Source organism: Lampris incognitus, chromosome 9, assembly GCF_029633865.1.
Source record: "Lampris incognitus isolate fLamInc1 chromosome 9, fLamInc1.hap2, whole genome shotgun sequence".
NCBI lineage: Eukaryota > Metazoa > Chordata > Actinopteri > Lampriformes > Lampridae > Lampris > Lampris incognitus.
The window spans coordinates 33,362,313-33,378,452 of NC_079219.1; the positions used below are offsets into that span (position 1 = coordinate 33,362,313).

The 16,140-nt window shown below is 48.3% G+C and overlaps 1 protein-coding gene across 1 annotated transcript; it reads right to left on the bottom strand.

Moving 5' to 3' along the window:
* Nucleotides 1-1,676: 1,676 nt before the first annotated feature.
* Nucleotides 1,677-14,542, bottom strand: LOC130118418 (C-C chemokine receptor type 5-like). Its single transcript, XM_056286866.1, has 3 exons — nt 14,455-14,542; nt 3,952-4,101; nt 1,677-2,519 (listed from the first exon to the last, which is right to left on the bottom strand). Exons 1-3 carry the CDS (start codon nt 14,459-14,461, stop codon nt 1,681-1,683), a joined length of 996 nt encoding a protein of 331 aa, XP_056142841.1. The 5' UTR covers nt 14,462-14,542; the 3' UTR covers nt 1,677-1,680.
* Between the last annotated feature and the right edge of the window lie 1,598 nt (nt 14,543-16,140).

Genomic DNA, 16,140 nt, shown 5'->3' on the forward strand with positions numbered 1-16,140 from the left:
CATTGTAGCGGCGTGACGAGCACGTTTATATGCAGGCAGACTATTTGACCATGGAAGCCGCAAAGTTTCTTGCTTGGTTGTTCTCCATTTGTGTTCAAGTTTTCTGCATTTTTGTTTTAAGAGACTGAGTATCTTGATTGTGCCAGGGGGATGGTTTTAGTCTAGCTTTCCTTGGAGTCAGGGGGGCAACTGAATTAAATGCATTCAGCAATGTGAGCTTGAAGTTGTCAGTATACTTGTTAAGGCAACAGAACTGACCTATGGTGGTTACAGCAGACTTGACTTACTCAGCGAATTTATTAATAGCAGTTGAGTCAATACAATGGATGGTATAGGTTTCAGGGCGACAAATACAATACCTAGATGAAGTAACCATAAAGTAAGGAAGCAGTGATCTGACAGGACAAGAAGATGGGGTGAGATAACTAGATCTCAGAAAGAGAAACCACATGTCAAGAATAAGTCAAGCATGTGGCCATAGAGGTGAGTAGGTACATCAACATGCTGTGTAAAACTAGCAGAACCTATGAGATCTAAGAAAGCCTTACCGAGTGGCTCAGATTTGTCATTCACATGACTATTGAAATCCCCCATAATTAAAAGACTGCCCATTCATGTCAGTATGTCACAAAGAAAGGTAGAAAACTGATAAAAATACTAAATAAGGCCTTGGTGGTCAATATAAAATTTCTGTATAAGATGATTGCAACTTAACAGGCATAAGAAGTACCTCAAAGGATATAAATTGTGTTAAAAATGTGTTAATTGGATTTAGCATTAACAATCTGGAGTCAAATATAGCGGCTAAGGCCCCACCTCTTCTTGATTCAAATTACACTTGTAAACGAGTATAATTTGGGGGTGTTGCTTCATTTAGGCTTACAAAGTCATTTGGCTTTAGCCAGGTTTCACATAAGACCATAAAATCAAGACTGTGACCATTTGTCATGTCACGTCATAAGCAGTGATTTAGTAGAAAGTGATCTAATGTTAATAAAGCCAATATTTAAAGCAACATTTTGCAAAGTGGCAGGGGATGGAAAGATAGAGGACTTATATTTAAAATCCTGGTTATAATTAATGATGACAGGGATATAACTATAGTTGTGGAGGAAACAATTATTACTGTGGGGATTTTCTGGGACTTGGCAGCTATCATGGGGAGTTTTATCGTTTGAATTAGTAAAAACTGGCCATGAGCCAGCAAGACCCTCTTTATCCCCCCGAACAGGTGCCCCGACCGACCAGAGGAGGCGCTAGTGAAGCGACCAGGACACATACCCACATCCGACTTCCCACCCGCAGACACGGCCAATTGTGTCTGTAGGGACGCCCGACCAAGCCGGTGGTAACACAGGGACTCGAACTGTTGATCCCCATGTTGGTAGGCAACGGAATAGACCGCTACGCTACCCGGATGCCCAAAGCCCTGTCTCTTAAGGCTATTAATATATCGGCAATGTTTTGAGGAGAAATGTTACTGCTCAGTTACAACAATGTTGCCTTCAGGTGGAACTGAAAGTAGGGAATGTGACAAATATCACACAATTCATGCAAAATTAATGACATGGTGAGCAGTGATCAAAACTGAAAAAGGAAAAACGCTAATATTGGTCATAGTAGAGTTATACCTCATAATTCCCTTTTATAAAAAGAAAAATATATACTGGCTGAGCTCTATTACATATCTCTGGAGGAGAGAAGGGAACAACAAGGAAACCAGTTCCTCAGCAGCCTCAGCACACGCTCCCTGAACTTCTGTCCTACAAAGGCATATATGATGGGGTTCAGACAGCAGTGAGTAAATGCAATAGCCTCAGTCACTAGTATTGAGAAGCTAATGGCTTCTTCCCTTTGGCAGTCATTTTGAAGCAGTCTTCTTGACTGCAGGAAGGACAAAAACATGGTGATGTTATGCGGGGCCCAGAACAAAAAAAAGATGACCACGATGATGATGATCAACTTGATAGAGCGGTGCCTGCTATTGCTCCTCATGACCATCAAAATGGGGATGATCCGAGAGTAGCAAGCTACCATTATCAGCAGAGGAAGCAGGAGACCAAAGATGTTCATTGCTAGGATGTTGAAATCCTTCCAGCCTTGGCTGTCAGTGTAGTAATCACACCTCAACACACCCGAATCATTTCTCACTTGTGTGAAGATCATGTAGGGAAGGGAGATGCACACGCTCAGCAGCCACACGAACACGGTCAAAGCCATTCCTACCCTCAACGTGCGATGGTGTGCCAATGTGTGAGCGTGGACAATGACCACATAGCGATCCAGCGTCATGACAACCATGATGAAGGTGCTATTGTAAAATCCCAGAGTGAAAATAGTGCAAACAAAACGGCACAGGAAGTCTCCGAAGACCCATTCAGCAGCAGCGGCGTAGTGGGCGATGAATGGAAGTGAGATTATGAAGAGCAGGTCAGAGATAGACAGGTTGAGCAGGCAGATATCCGTCAGATTGGTCTCGTTGCGGTTTTTCACCAGGACACACGCCACCAGGCCATTACCTCAGAAGTAAAATAAATTCTTCATCAAAGGTATACAATTTCAAATCTATCAAAAACCACAGTTCTATCAGTCTTTCTAATCTTCATTGTTGTTTTTCTACATTTGCTTGCAAGCATGCAAGTAGACATGCACATACATAAAAACACAAACCAGTGTTCCTATAGAATTGTTGTGGTGGGTGGTGAGAAGGTTGTTTTGAATCTGAGATTCAGATTCGTTTCTGGGCCCAACCCATTAAGTGTTGTAGTGTAATGGTACTATCAGTAAAATGTTGACTTTATCATAGCAAATAATAACATCATGTATTTCAGGGGTTGGAAAGAGTTTTAGATCTACACTAGTTGCTAGGTGCTGAGATTTCTGGCTTTCAAAACCTGCATTCTGACATCAAATCCTTATTTTGGAAAACAAATTAGAAGGCTCCACACCTATTGGAAATCCACTGTTCCCCCAGAAAACTATGGGTCTCCACACATTAATTTCACAATATTTTCAACAATCCAATATTTAGGGGCCAGATTTGCAACACAACTCTAAAGTATCCATAAAGCTTTTTCATCCCATAAAAAGATGAAGTACCACTCCAAAAGAAGAATGAATAGAGATTTTGATAACTCTATTTACTCTAACCCTAACCTTAAACTTTGTGACTATCAAGGCATAAAAATATTGCTGAGCTGGACATACTACTGTCTGACAGGTAAGCAGCACTGACATTTAATATATAACCATGTCGGATAATTTATGAATATTGTACAGTGTTTTAGTGTTTTATAACATGACTAGATATAGCTATTTTACAGTGTTTAATAACATGATTACCTCGTCACTTAACATTTCTGTGGAATTTCTGCAATAGGTTGCTTGCAGTTCTTTCTTTTTTTTCTCCCCAATTGTACTTGGCCAATTACCCCACTCTTCCGAGCCATCCCCGTCACTGCTCCACCCCCTCTGCCGATCCAGGGAGGGCTGCAGACTACCACATGCCTCCTCCGATACATGTGGAATCGCCAGCTGCTTCTTTTCACGTGACAGTGAGGAGTTTCGCCAGGGGGACGTAGCGCGTGGGAGGATCACGCTATTCCCCTCAGTTCCCCCTCCCCCCTGAACAGGCGCCCCGACCGACCAGAGGAGGCGCTAGTGCAGTAACCAAGACACATACCCACATCCGGCTTCCCACCCACAGACACGGCCACTTGTGTCTGTAGAGAGGCCCGACCAAGCCGGAGGTAACATGGGGATTCGAACCAGCGATCCCCATGTTGGTAGGCAACCACTATGCTACCCGGGGCACCCTGTTGTTGCAGTTCTTACTGCTTGCTGATAGTGGTCACTAGAGAAGTTTTACTGATTGCAACTTTAAGAAAGACACTTATATTTGTATTGTATAGTAACTGTATTGCATACTATTATTTGTACTATGATACCTACCTATGAAGCCAGTGATGAAAACAAAACTATAGAGCGTGGGCAAGAACACCATTCCAAAGTCTCTCACTTTGCTGTAGTCGCATGGAGCCTTGCCTGCCCAGGAAACATTGTAATAATCTCCGTACTCAGCAACTGTATTTGGTTCAGAATCTGCACAGAGGAATACAAGATTTTCTAAAGAGAATATGCAGTCAAAATCTACATCTTTTACATTGTATTTCTGCAAAAACATCAATAAACTTAAAGCTGTGTTAAAAATAGGCTGTTACTTTGCCACGGTTTTAGATCTACGATTTTAACTCAAAATTCAATATGTCTGAAAGTAGTCTTTTACTATTTGGGATCTGATAGACATGCACAGATACATGGACATAACCTGAACACATTCATGGACACACACACACACACACACACACACACACACACACACACACACACACACACACACAACAAAACAAATATTAAAACAGATCGAGAGAAGATGAATTGACTCTGTCTACTTTTCCAAAATTACTTGTCAAATGACGTTTCACCTGTGGGCACATTAAAGATACTTGTGTAGGGGACAACTTGACTGACTGACTGACTGACTGACTGACTATATGGGCACAATTCACCATAATTGGTAGACACGGGCCCTTTAAGAAAGGGTTCCGGTTTGAGAAGGTGGAGCTAGGTCTAGAGTGATTGGAGCAGCGCGATGCTGCTGAGATGGTGATATTGACGACGGACAATTTGCTGGACGTTTCCAGAGACAACTCTTTATGACCATGACGGTTAATGCGGTTTCTCTCAAGCTGCCGGAGTTCTGGGAGTCGTCAGCCCTCGGCTTGGTTCGCTCAGACAGAAGCGCAGTTCACCTGCTGGCGAAATCACCGCTGGCGCCACAAAATACTATTATGTGGTGTCGGCTCTCGGCAGTTCAACAGCAACCAGAGTGGCGAGCCTCCTCAAAAATCCCCCGCAGCAGGATACATACGAGACACTCAAGGCTCACCTGTTGAAAACTTTTGAACCTTCTGACGCTGAGCGGGCCGGCCGGCTTTATCTCCACAAGGCCTCGGTGACAGTAAGCTGTCTGAACTAATGGACAGGATGCTGGATCTCCTGCGGGAGCACAAGCCCGGCTTCCTCTTCATCCAACTGTTTCTGCGACAGCTGCCTTCTCATGTACGTGCTGCTTTAGCCAACACCGCTATCACTGACTGTCGTGCTTTGGCCGAGGAGGCTGATAAATTTTTCCTGGCTGGTCAACAGCACTGCGCGGCCGTGTTTTTTTCTGCCCAGACATTTTCATCACTGCTTGGAGACACAACTGTCGCCGCCGCACGAGCAGCTCCTCAACGGCGGCAGGATCACAGCCGGTGTTGTTACTACACAAGGTTTGGACCCAAGGCCAAGCGCGGCGGGAAACACCGGGGCCGGCGCTCAGGAGTGGCCATGTGCGTCAGCCGAAGTGGCAGGCTGTGTTGTAGGGTAACGTTATGCAGCCAACAGCTCCCCCTGGGGGCACTGATTGATGTATACTTGCCTTGTGTAACATGCCTCAGTTGCGTTATGGGCACAGCTGGTGAATACACGTTACTAAGAGATACAGCCCGACTCTGTCTGTTATTTATATGCACCTACACTTGCAACATGGTGTCAGAAGCTGTATTGGAACCCAAAGTGAGTCTTACGTTACCTGTTTCTTGAACAGCGTGCGTTTATTTTTTTTACTAAGCGTAGCTAGAAGTTTTAGCATTAGCATCGAGCCAAGACGATGGCTTCCAATATTCCACTGCCGGAGCCCATGAAGATGACTGGGAATCTTCACAGCAACTGGGCTAGCTTTCGATCAGAGTTTGAGGATTATTTGCTTGCGACCGGGATCAACAAGGCAGAGAAGCCGGTGAAGGCAGCGACGCTCCGGAGGCTAATGGGGAAGGAATGCCTCCAAGTTTACGTGCACAACCTGGGACTCACAGCGGAAGAGCAGAAAGACGCGGGAGCGATACTCGACAAACTGGGGGAATACTTCACACCTACCAAAAACGTCATCTTTGAGAGGTATGTTTTTGGCAACCTTAAACAAGAGGAAGCAGAACCTGTGGACGCTTTTGTCACAAGACTGAGAGAAAAGGCTGTCACATGTGAATATGGAGCTATAAGAGATGAGCTTATAAGAGACAGGCTTGTTCTTGGAACAACTGATGAGGGCGCCAGACGACGCATGCTAAGAGAAAAGGAGCTTAAAGTTGGAGGGAGCTATTGACATTTGCCGTGCAGCGGAGGTGTTGGACAATAAGTTAAAATCCATGTCACTTGGCAGCTCTGTGCCTGGGGAGAGCATCAATGTAGCACATGGACAGCGACCAGGACGGAGACCTACCAGCAGGCCATCTGAGCCCACCAACACATCTGCACAACCACAGAGAGGCACAGGTGAATGCAAGTACTGTGGCACACCGCACAGACGGGGGCGAGACCTGTGCCCCGCATTTGGAAAGTCATGTCGCTTGTGTGGTGCTGCTAATCACTTTGCCAAAGTATGCATGAAAAGAGGCCAGCAAGCACGTCAGTTGAACGCTGTGGATGACCCGCCGCTAGGGGACCTGGAGGACAGCGACCGCGATGAGAGGGATGTGTACACGGCTGAGAGCATGGGGGCTGTGAACACTCAAAGGAAAAAGTGGTTTGTAAACCTGCCACTGCACAGAGGGGTCCAGAGGTGCCAGCTTGACTCTGGAGCCACCTGCAACATGATGAGCTTGAAAGACAAGATGAGACTGGCGCCTAGAGTGCCTCTTCAGAAAAGTCTCACCAGGCTGAGACTCTACAACAGTGAGTGAATGAGCTCAATGGGTGTGTACAGCACACAGTGTGTCATCAGGGGCAAGACGCACAGACTGGACTTTGAGGTCGTGCGCACCAGCCAGAAACCCTTGCTTTCAGGGGAGACATGCGAGAGACTTGGCTTGATATGCTTCACCGTTCCTGAAGAGCTGAATAAAGTGGAGCACTGCAAGACAGGTGAGCTAACCAAACAAAGAATGTCTCATTAACACTTACAATGACGTGTTCACCAGCCCAGTCGAGTCACTGCCGGGTGATGTTCACTTCGAGTTGGATAGCACTGTGGCCCCTGTCCAGTGCGCACCAAGAAATGTCCCGGTGGCCCTCAAGGCAGCTGTTAAGGCGCAGCTGGACCAATATGAAAAGGATGGACACTTAACCACAGTCACTCAGCCCACAGACTGGATTAGCAATCTGGTCATAGTGAAGAAGCCGGACAAATTGAGGCTTTGCATCGACCCCACACCACTTAACCGAGCCCTGAAAAGGTCCCATTACCTCATGCCCACTTTAGATGACGTGCTGTACAAGCTGCCTAAGGCACGTATCTTCACCCTGGTGGATGTGCGCGATGCATTCTTGCAGTGTCGCTTTGATGAGGAGAGCAGCCTGATGACAACGTTCTGGACGCCGTGGGGTAGAAAGCGATGGCTGAAGCTCCCCTTCGGCGTGTCAGTCGCACCAGAGCTGTACCAGAGGAAACAACATGAGCTGCTGTCCGGTTTGAAAGGAATTGAGCCCATAGCCGATGACATCCTCATAGTCGGCTGTGGGGACACGGAGAAGGAGGCCGTTCGCAACCACGACGCAAACCTCATTGCTCTGATGGACAGATGCAGGGAAGTGAAGCTGAGGCTGAGCATAAAAAAGCTACCGTTTCGTGTGAGGGAGGTCCGCTTCCACGGCCACATACTGTCGGCGGAGGGCCTCAAAGCTGATCCCGAGAAGGTCAGGGCAGTCCTGGACATGCCAAACCCCACGGATGCAAAAGGCGTTCAGCGGTGTGTCGACTTCGTTAACTATTTATCGAGGTTCATGCCCCACTTGTCAGAGGTGTGTGAACCGCTGAGAAGGTTGCTGGACAAAGATGTGCTGTGGCACTGGTTGCCCAAACATGATGCTGCTATGAAGGAAATCAAGACGCTGGTCACGGTGGTACCAGTACTACGTTACTATGATGTCAGCAAGCCAGTCACCATACAAAGCGACTCCAGTCAGACCGGTTTGGGCTGCTGCTTGCTTCAGGGGGGACAGCCGGTCGCGTTCGCCTCCCGCGCGCTGAACCAGACGGAGCAAAACTACGCACAGATTGAGAAGGAGTGCCTGAGCATCGTATTCGCTTGTCAAGGCTTCCACTACTACCTATATGGGAGGGGTGATGTGACTGCAGAGACCGACCACTGCCCGCTGGTGTCAATCTTCACTAAGCCCCTTCTCAGTGCACCAAAGCGCCTTCAAAGCATGCTCCTCACACTTCAGAACTACTGCCTCACGGTGATGTACAAGCCAGGCCCTGAAATGTACATCAGTGACACGCTCAGCAGAGCCACCACCCCGCCACAGAGAACGGACACTCAGTACAGACGTGAAATGGTCTGCAGCATGCAGCAGGTGCAGTACGACACGGCAGCCATTCAGCAAGCAGACTATCTAAACGTCACCAGCCAACGCCTCGCACAGATTCGAAAACACACAGAGGAGGATGTGTGTCTTCAAACACTCAAGTCGGTCATGCTGGAGGGATGGCCAGAACACAAAGAGGAGAGCCCCATAGCCATCAGAGAATATTGGGCCATCAGAGATGAAATAAGCGCACAGGACGGTGTGCTTTTTAGGAGCCAGCGTGTCATCATTCCGAAAGCTATGCGTCCTGAGATGCTGAAACGGATCCACTACAACCACGTGGGGGGTGAGGCTTGTTATAGACAGGCCCGGGATACTCTCTACTGGCCAAATATGCAGGGGGAAATCAAAGACTATGTGCAGCAGTGCTCAGTGTGTAACGAGTATGCACACGAGCAACAGAAAGAGACTATGATGTCACACCCGCTCCCCACACGTCCCTGGCAGCTGGTGAGCGTGGACTTGTTCAGCTACGCAAGGCAGGACTTCCTGCTCATGATGGATCACTATTCAGACTTCTGGGAGATTGATCTACTCCCAGACCTGTCGGCAGAAACGACCATTTGAAGGTGCAAGGCGCAGTTTGCACGGTACGGTATCCCTGACCGGGTCATTTCCGACTGCGGAGGTCAGTTTGATTGTGGAGAGTTTCGGGCGTTTGCGAGGGAGTGGGGCTTCGAACATGTAATGTCCTCCCCGAGACACCCAAAAGCTAATGGCAAAGCAGAGTCTGCAGTGAAGATTGTGAAAGGCCTATGCAGAAAAGCAGACCGGGCCGATGAAGACCCCTGGAAGGCTTTTCTACACTGGAGAAACACGCCCCCTGAGGGCATGCGCTGCAGCCCAGCACAACGGCTGATGTCACGGAGGCTGAGAACTCTTCTCCCTGTGGCCGACCAGCTGCTAGCACCTCAGATCGTCACTGGGGTCACAGACAAGCTGAGGGTGAAGCATCAGGCAGCGAAGCTGACATATGACAGAACTGCGAGGGATCTGCCAGAGCTAAACGTCGGCCAGCCTGTCAGGATGAAACCAATCCCGGGTGACAGGACGTGGAGGGAACCACGTACCATCGCAACAGGGTTTATCTCCGACCAGCAGAGGTTGCCCCTCCACAGCCGTCAGCCCACACAGAACGGCCACCGGAGCAGCCTGTGGGTGCGTGTGCAGCTGAAGGGGGCCATGTGAACGGGGGCAGCATGGAGGAAGTCGTCAGCAGCCCTGTAATGTCTCCAAGGTCGTCAGCCCCGAGGTCACCGCCATCTCCCCCACAGGCTGTGACCACACCATGCCGTGAGTTACAGGGCCGGGCCTTCTCCCGGAGCGGGAGGCAGATTAAGCCTCCAGAAAGACTTGACCTCTAGGTCATACACTGTACTGAGATTGACACACACACACACACACACACACACACACACACACACTGGAATGTGGACATTAAAAAAAAAAACGAAACAAAAACTGTGATGTTCACTTCTAATGTTCTTATTCAGTGGTCTTGTGGATGTTCTGATGCTACCATTTTGTTGTTATTGTTCTGCAAAGGTTTTGGTTGATATTGACTTGCTGTTCCTTCTTGATGCACTATTTCCATTGCACTATTTAATATTGGGATATGAGCACTAATGTTCTAATGGCTAATACTATCCATTATATTATTTGGTATTGTATTCTACGAAAGGAAGGGAGATGTCGTAGGGTAATGTTATGCAGCCAACAGCTCCCCCTGGGGGCACTGATTGATGTATACTTGCCTTGTGTAACATGCCTCAGTTGCGTTATGGGCACAGCCGGTGAATACACGTTACTAAGAGACACAGCCCGACTCTGTCTGTTATTTATATGCACCTACACTTGCAACAGGCTGCTTTTCATCGAAGACTCCATTTCTGGACGGCCGTTTCTGTGCGACATGGGCGCGCAGAGGAGCGTCCTGCCCGCATCGAGTAGATATCCTGTCCTGCGGATGTGCCCCCCCCCCTCCCCCGTGGAAGCCGCTAACGGCAGCCCCATCCGCACCTATGGCGCTAGGTTCGGTTGGAACTTTATTCCGGCGAAAGTGGCCGTCCCCCTCCTCGGTACGGAATTCCTATGCGCCTATGGGATGCTGGTGAATGTCAAAACTGCCGTTTGATCGACGCTGTCAAATTCTGTTCGTATGCGTGTACGAAGCGGACTCCATCAGACTGTCTAGCATGCTTTCCACCGCACACGATTTTCTCCGGCTTCTTGATGAGTTTCTGGTCCTCATGCAGCCTACCTTCTCGTCTTCCAACGTCAAGCACGGAGTGGAGCACCACATCGACACCACTGGCCCACCAGTCTATGCTCAGGCTCGGCGCCTCGACCCGGCCAAGCTCACCACTGCCAGGGAGGAGTTTGAGAATATGGAGCGTCTCGGCATCATTCGCCGCTGCAATAGCTCGTGGGCTTCACCCCTCCACATCGTCCCGAAGCCTGGTGGCGGGAGGTGCCCGTGCGGTGATTACCGCCGACTCAACAATACGACACCAGACCGGCAGTCCCACACATCCAGGATTATTGCACCCAGCTGGCTGGAAAAGTCATCTTTTCCAAAGTGGACTTCGTCCGTGGATACCATCAGGTGCCCGTCCACCCACTGGATGCCCCCAAAACAGTGTTGATCACCCCATTTGGACTGTTTGAGTTCCTGTGCATGCCGTTCGGACTGAAAAACGCCGCGCAGACATTACAGCACCACATGGATTCGGTGCTACGGGACCTGCCTTTCGTTTTCTTTTTTTAAAATTTATTTCTGATTATTCCCTTTTTCTCCCAATTTAGTGGCCAATCGATCCCTATTTTAGTTCAAACACCCACCCTCGTACCGCATGCGTTTGCCAACTGCATCTCTCCGGCCGACAGTCTCGAAGGAGACGCGAATCCAGACCGAACCACTGCTTTTTTCGACACACGCAGAGACGCATTCATGTGACGAACACAAGCCGACTCCGCCCCCCTCCCGAAGACAGCGTTGCCAATTATTGCTGCTTCATCGAGTCCGGCCATAGTCGGATCTGACGAGACCGGGGCGTGAACTGCCTTTTGTTTTCGTTTATTTTGACGACATCCTTGTTGCCAGCACCTCCAAAGCGGAACACTTGTCCCACCTCCGGACTCTTTTGGAGCAGCTTAGCCAGCACGGGCTGATCGTCAATCCAGCCAAGTTCCAGTTTGGGCTGACAACCATCGACTTCCTCGGACACCAAGTCACCAAAGACAGGGCGGTACCTCTCCCATCAAAGGTGGACGCCATTGTGAACTTACTGCGACCGCTCACAGTCAAGTCCCTACAAGAGTTCCTCAGCATGGTGAACTTTTACCCCCGCTTTATCCCCCAAGCTGCTCAACCCTTGTGACCCATGTATGAGGCCCTGAAAGGGAAAGCCACCAAACACACTGGACTGGTCTGCGGAGAGGGACAAGGTGTTTGTGGACACTAAGGCTGCTCTGGCTGACGCAACAATGCTGGCGCACCCATCACCCAAGGCTCCGATTGCCATTACTACAGACACTTTGGACTACAGATGTTTACTCAGTTCAGACTGTACAAGGACACACAGAAAAAGTGCGACAACTAATCCTTCATCTACTATACTGGGATCAAATTCAGTGCATAGAACCATTTACACTTAAGTTTCAACAACGAATTATCTATATTGCCATCCCTTCTTCGTAATATCATGTGATTACCTATATGCACTTCAAATCTTTTTCTTTGTGATATTTCTCCATTAAAAGGTATCCTGAATTCATATCGCACCTTATTATTATTACGACTTCTATGTATAGTCCGGGGAGTTCTTTTTTCTCTTTTGCCCCCCCCCTTTTCTCCCCAATTGTACTTGGCCAATTACCCCGCTCTTCCGAGCCGCCCCGGTCACTGCACCACCCCCTCTGCCGATCCGGAGAGGGCTGCAGACTCCCACATGCTTCCTCCGATAGATGTGGAGTCGCCAGCCGCTTCTTTTCACCTGACAGTGAGGAGTTTCACAGTCCCCCCCCCCCCCAAAAAAAAAACAGGCGCCCCAACCGACCAGAGGAGGCGCTACTGCAGCGACCAGGACACATACCCACATCCGGCTTCCCACCCACAGACACGGCCAATTGTGTCTGTAGGGACGCCCGACACATCCGGAGGTAACGCGGGGATTCAAACCGACCATCCCCATGTTGGTAGGCAACAGAATAGGCCGCCACGCTACCCAGGCGCCCCATGAAGTCTTTCTTACATAAAACATTTTACAAGGGCAGGGCAGCACATAAACAACATTAACAGAATTGCAAGTACATGATCTAGTCTTATAACTTGCCAATACTCCACCACATACATTATTTTGTTTAAACCCTCCAGTTGCATCCTACCCAATTCCTACAAGACTGGTTAACAACCAGAAACCTGTCTGGATCGTATTTCATACAAGCTGATCTTTAAGTTTTCTAGCTTCTCTGTGTTGCGGTTTCACCGCCCCGAGCTGCCTCCCCGGCACGTTCATGCCACTCCCCCAGCTTGGACGCGCCGGAAACCTGAGCGCTAGGTTCGCGTTCTGAGGAGAGGAGCGCTGCGCTGCGCTGCACCAGGTGTTTGCCATCATCCATCAGGCACACCTGCGGCAATCAGGCAGCCCTCTACAAGAAGCCTCCCAGAAGGCCCTTTTGTGCTTCGACGTACTGACCCCTGCAGTAAAGCTCTGACAAGCCTATTCCAGGGATTTTCCTGCTTACCCTTTTCTCGTGCCTGTTCCCACGGTTTTCTTTAGTTTTTCCGTATCTAACTCCAGTGTTCCTGTTTTTGTTTTGTTTATTTGTGTTTCATCTCGTTGTTTTTGTTTTCCCTCAAGACCCTCCCCCCGCGACTTCCACGGCTCCCCGCGTCTCCCTCGCTCCTCGTTCCCAGCGACCTTCACGTTTTCCCCGGATCCCTCCAGCGATCTCCCTCCGCGTCTCTCTCCCTGGACCCCTCCCTTCGGACTTGACTTCCTGGATCTCGGACCCGGACTTCCTCGGACAACCCCTCGCTCTACGGATTCGGACTTTGGCAGCCAGGCGCACGCACGTCGTCACTACAACCCCCATCTGAGATTCCCCTGTTATCATTCCTGTGGCAGTGTTGTTTATTTTCCTGTATAAAAATCGCCTTCGGGTTTTCTCGGTGCTCTGAGTCCGTCTGTCCTTTGGGTTTCGCTACACTGGCCTCTGGTCTTCATTCGTGATACGTAACACTCTATGTGAACACAGGGCGCGTGCAAATAATACATGGTTTAATGCTCTATCAGAATCGAGAATAAATCAACACTTTCTCACAATGGACTTGATAGTGGGTGTGAATGAGTTGTATGTCACAAGGGAATGAGGTTTATGTTGTCTTTGTTTGGTGAAGGAGAGCTTCCTTGGTATAGTTACAACTTTATCACATGCTTTAGTTCAGTGTTTCTCAACCGGGGGTCCGCGGACCCCTAGTGGTCCGTGGTGTAATTGCAAGGGGTCCGTGAAAATAAAATATCTTTTAAAAAAATCCTATGACATTTATAGAAATAGGATTATTTTACTCAAATGTGACTGAGACCTTTATCTACCTAAACTATAAAGGGTAACAGGACTTTTTTCTCTAATTACATCTGTTTCACAAGTGTAATTTATTGTATTTTAATAAGAGATCTCGCTCCCGTTTGCATTGTTAAAAGTTACTGCATAAAAAGTCTGTTGTTACATATATCTGAAAGTTACTGAATACATATTCTGTTTTGTTACATATATCTGAAAGTTACTGCATAAGAATTCTGTTTTGTTAACTATATCTAAGTTACAACTGAAAGCTCTTATTTTTGCCCCAAAGAGTGAATAAATGCTATAATGCAATTTAAAATGCAGTTTCTACAGTTTCTATCAAATTGCAACCCCCCTCGGTCCTCAGGGTAGATCAAAAATACGCAGGGGGTCCAGGACCCCAAAAAGGTTGAGAACCACTGCTTTAGTTAACCATTGCTCAACTGCACAAATGGCAGTTGTTAAAAGTGCACTCACCGTTCATGGCTGGTTTTACGCAAAGCACCTCTGTGGTAGTGCAGATGTCAGGTCCGGCCTCCTCTCCGTCTGGTTCTCCACTGGTGAGCCCCTGCTGCACAGCGATATGTGATTTTTTTAAACTTGCACAGTTGATTTGCACATGCAGCGGCTGATGTTTCCTGAAAATCCCCTTACTGTTACACATTTTGAGCAGCGACGCCTCCACAAATCTGCGGGGGGGGGCTCTAAAATCATGGGTTGGCACACTAAAAAGGTTACAACACATAGCTGAGTTTCAGGGTATCGAGTTTGTTAGTGCTATAACAAATGTGGAATCGTCCCGTAATTGGAAAGTAAAGAATGTGTTTCCACTGAAATCGTTTTGATTGAACTCATTTTGTTCTAATTCATTTTGCTCCGTATGGGAAAGAGTAAATACGGGTAAGATTGTTAAATCTGTGTAGTTATGGAACAACGGATGGAAGGAAGCCCTATGTCTGTTATTGATTGGAATGTAAGGCTTTTAAATAGTTTCAAAATCGGCGCAAGCAGAAAGCCTCCTCGCGAGCGCACAGAACAGTATCTTCAAGCAGAACAGCCTCCTCGCGAGGGAGCATTTCTGCTCCGCGTGCACAGTCCGCGTGCACAGTCTGCTCGCTCGTTTTTTTTTTTAATTTCCCCCAATTTCCCCTTGTTATATCTGGCCAATTACCCCGAGCCGTCCCGTTCGCTGCTCCACCCCCTCTGCCGATCCGGGGGGTGCCCCGACCGACCAGAGGAGGCGCTAATGCAACGACCAGGACAAAGACCCACCGTCTTCCCACCCGCAGACACGGCCAATTGTGTCTGTAGGGACGCCCGACCAAGCCGGAGGTAACGCTGCTGCTCGCTCGACCAATTGTGTTCTTGCACTGTAGGGTAAGTTACATATTACAGCTATTATTGGTATATTTTTGATAATCGATTGTCAACATCACCATATTATAGTGTTGATTTTGGCCAAGGTTCCCCATGGCGTTCTTTTATCCCGGCTTTTTCGGGGGTACTGTATGGGCTCCTGGGGGTCGCAGGGTGGCGAGGGACATGCCCCGGGGCCGGGCAACCGCCCCATGATTTTTTTTTTAACATTCGGACTAGAACCGGTATTTTCAACAAAATAAGGCAAACGAGATGCCTCCGCGGGCGAGATGACTTTTCCAAACGACAGGTCCCCACCTGGAACTCACAGAGGTGGAGAAACGTTTAAAATAGGCCTGATATGAGGAGGTCAGACTGGCCAGAGACCATCCCAGCCGACCCTCCCCGCGGGTCTTTATGCTCTGAAATGAAAGGTGGAACCTGGCTAACCTGTGACTAGCATAACAAAGTTATGTTAGTGGGCTAGCTATCATTAAATTGGGTATCTCTGGCCACAGACTAAGCTGGTTACGTTCATCAGGTACATTAATAATGTTATTTTGTTAGTAATACGTTGATATGTTAATAATGGTAATAATCATTGTGTGGGTAAAAGTAACAGTAATAATACGTTAGCTGTATTAGCTATCAGTAATAGCTAGTAGCAAGCTTAGCTTGGAGCAGACTGGTATTTTTGTTGATAATGGATGGATTAAGCTGGCCATAGACCACCGAAACACTTCCGGGTACCTTGACAACAGGACGCCAGGAGAGGGGGATAGAAAACCCAAGCCGCCAAGCCGCACT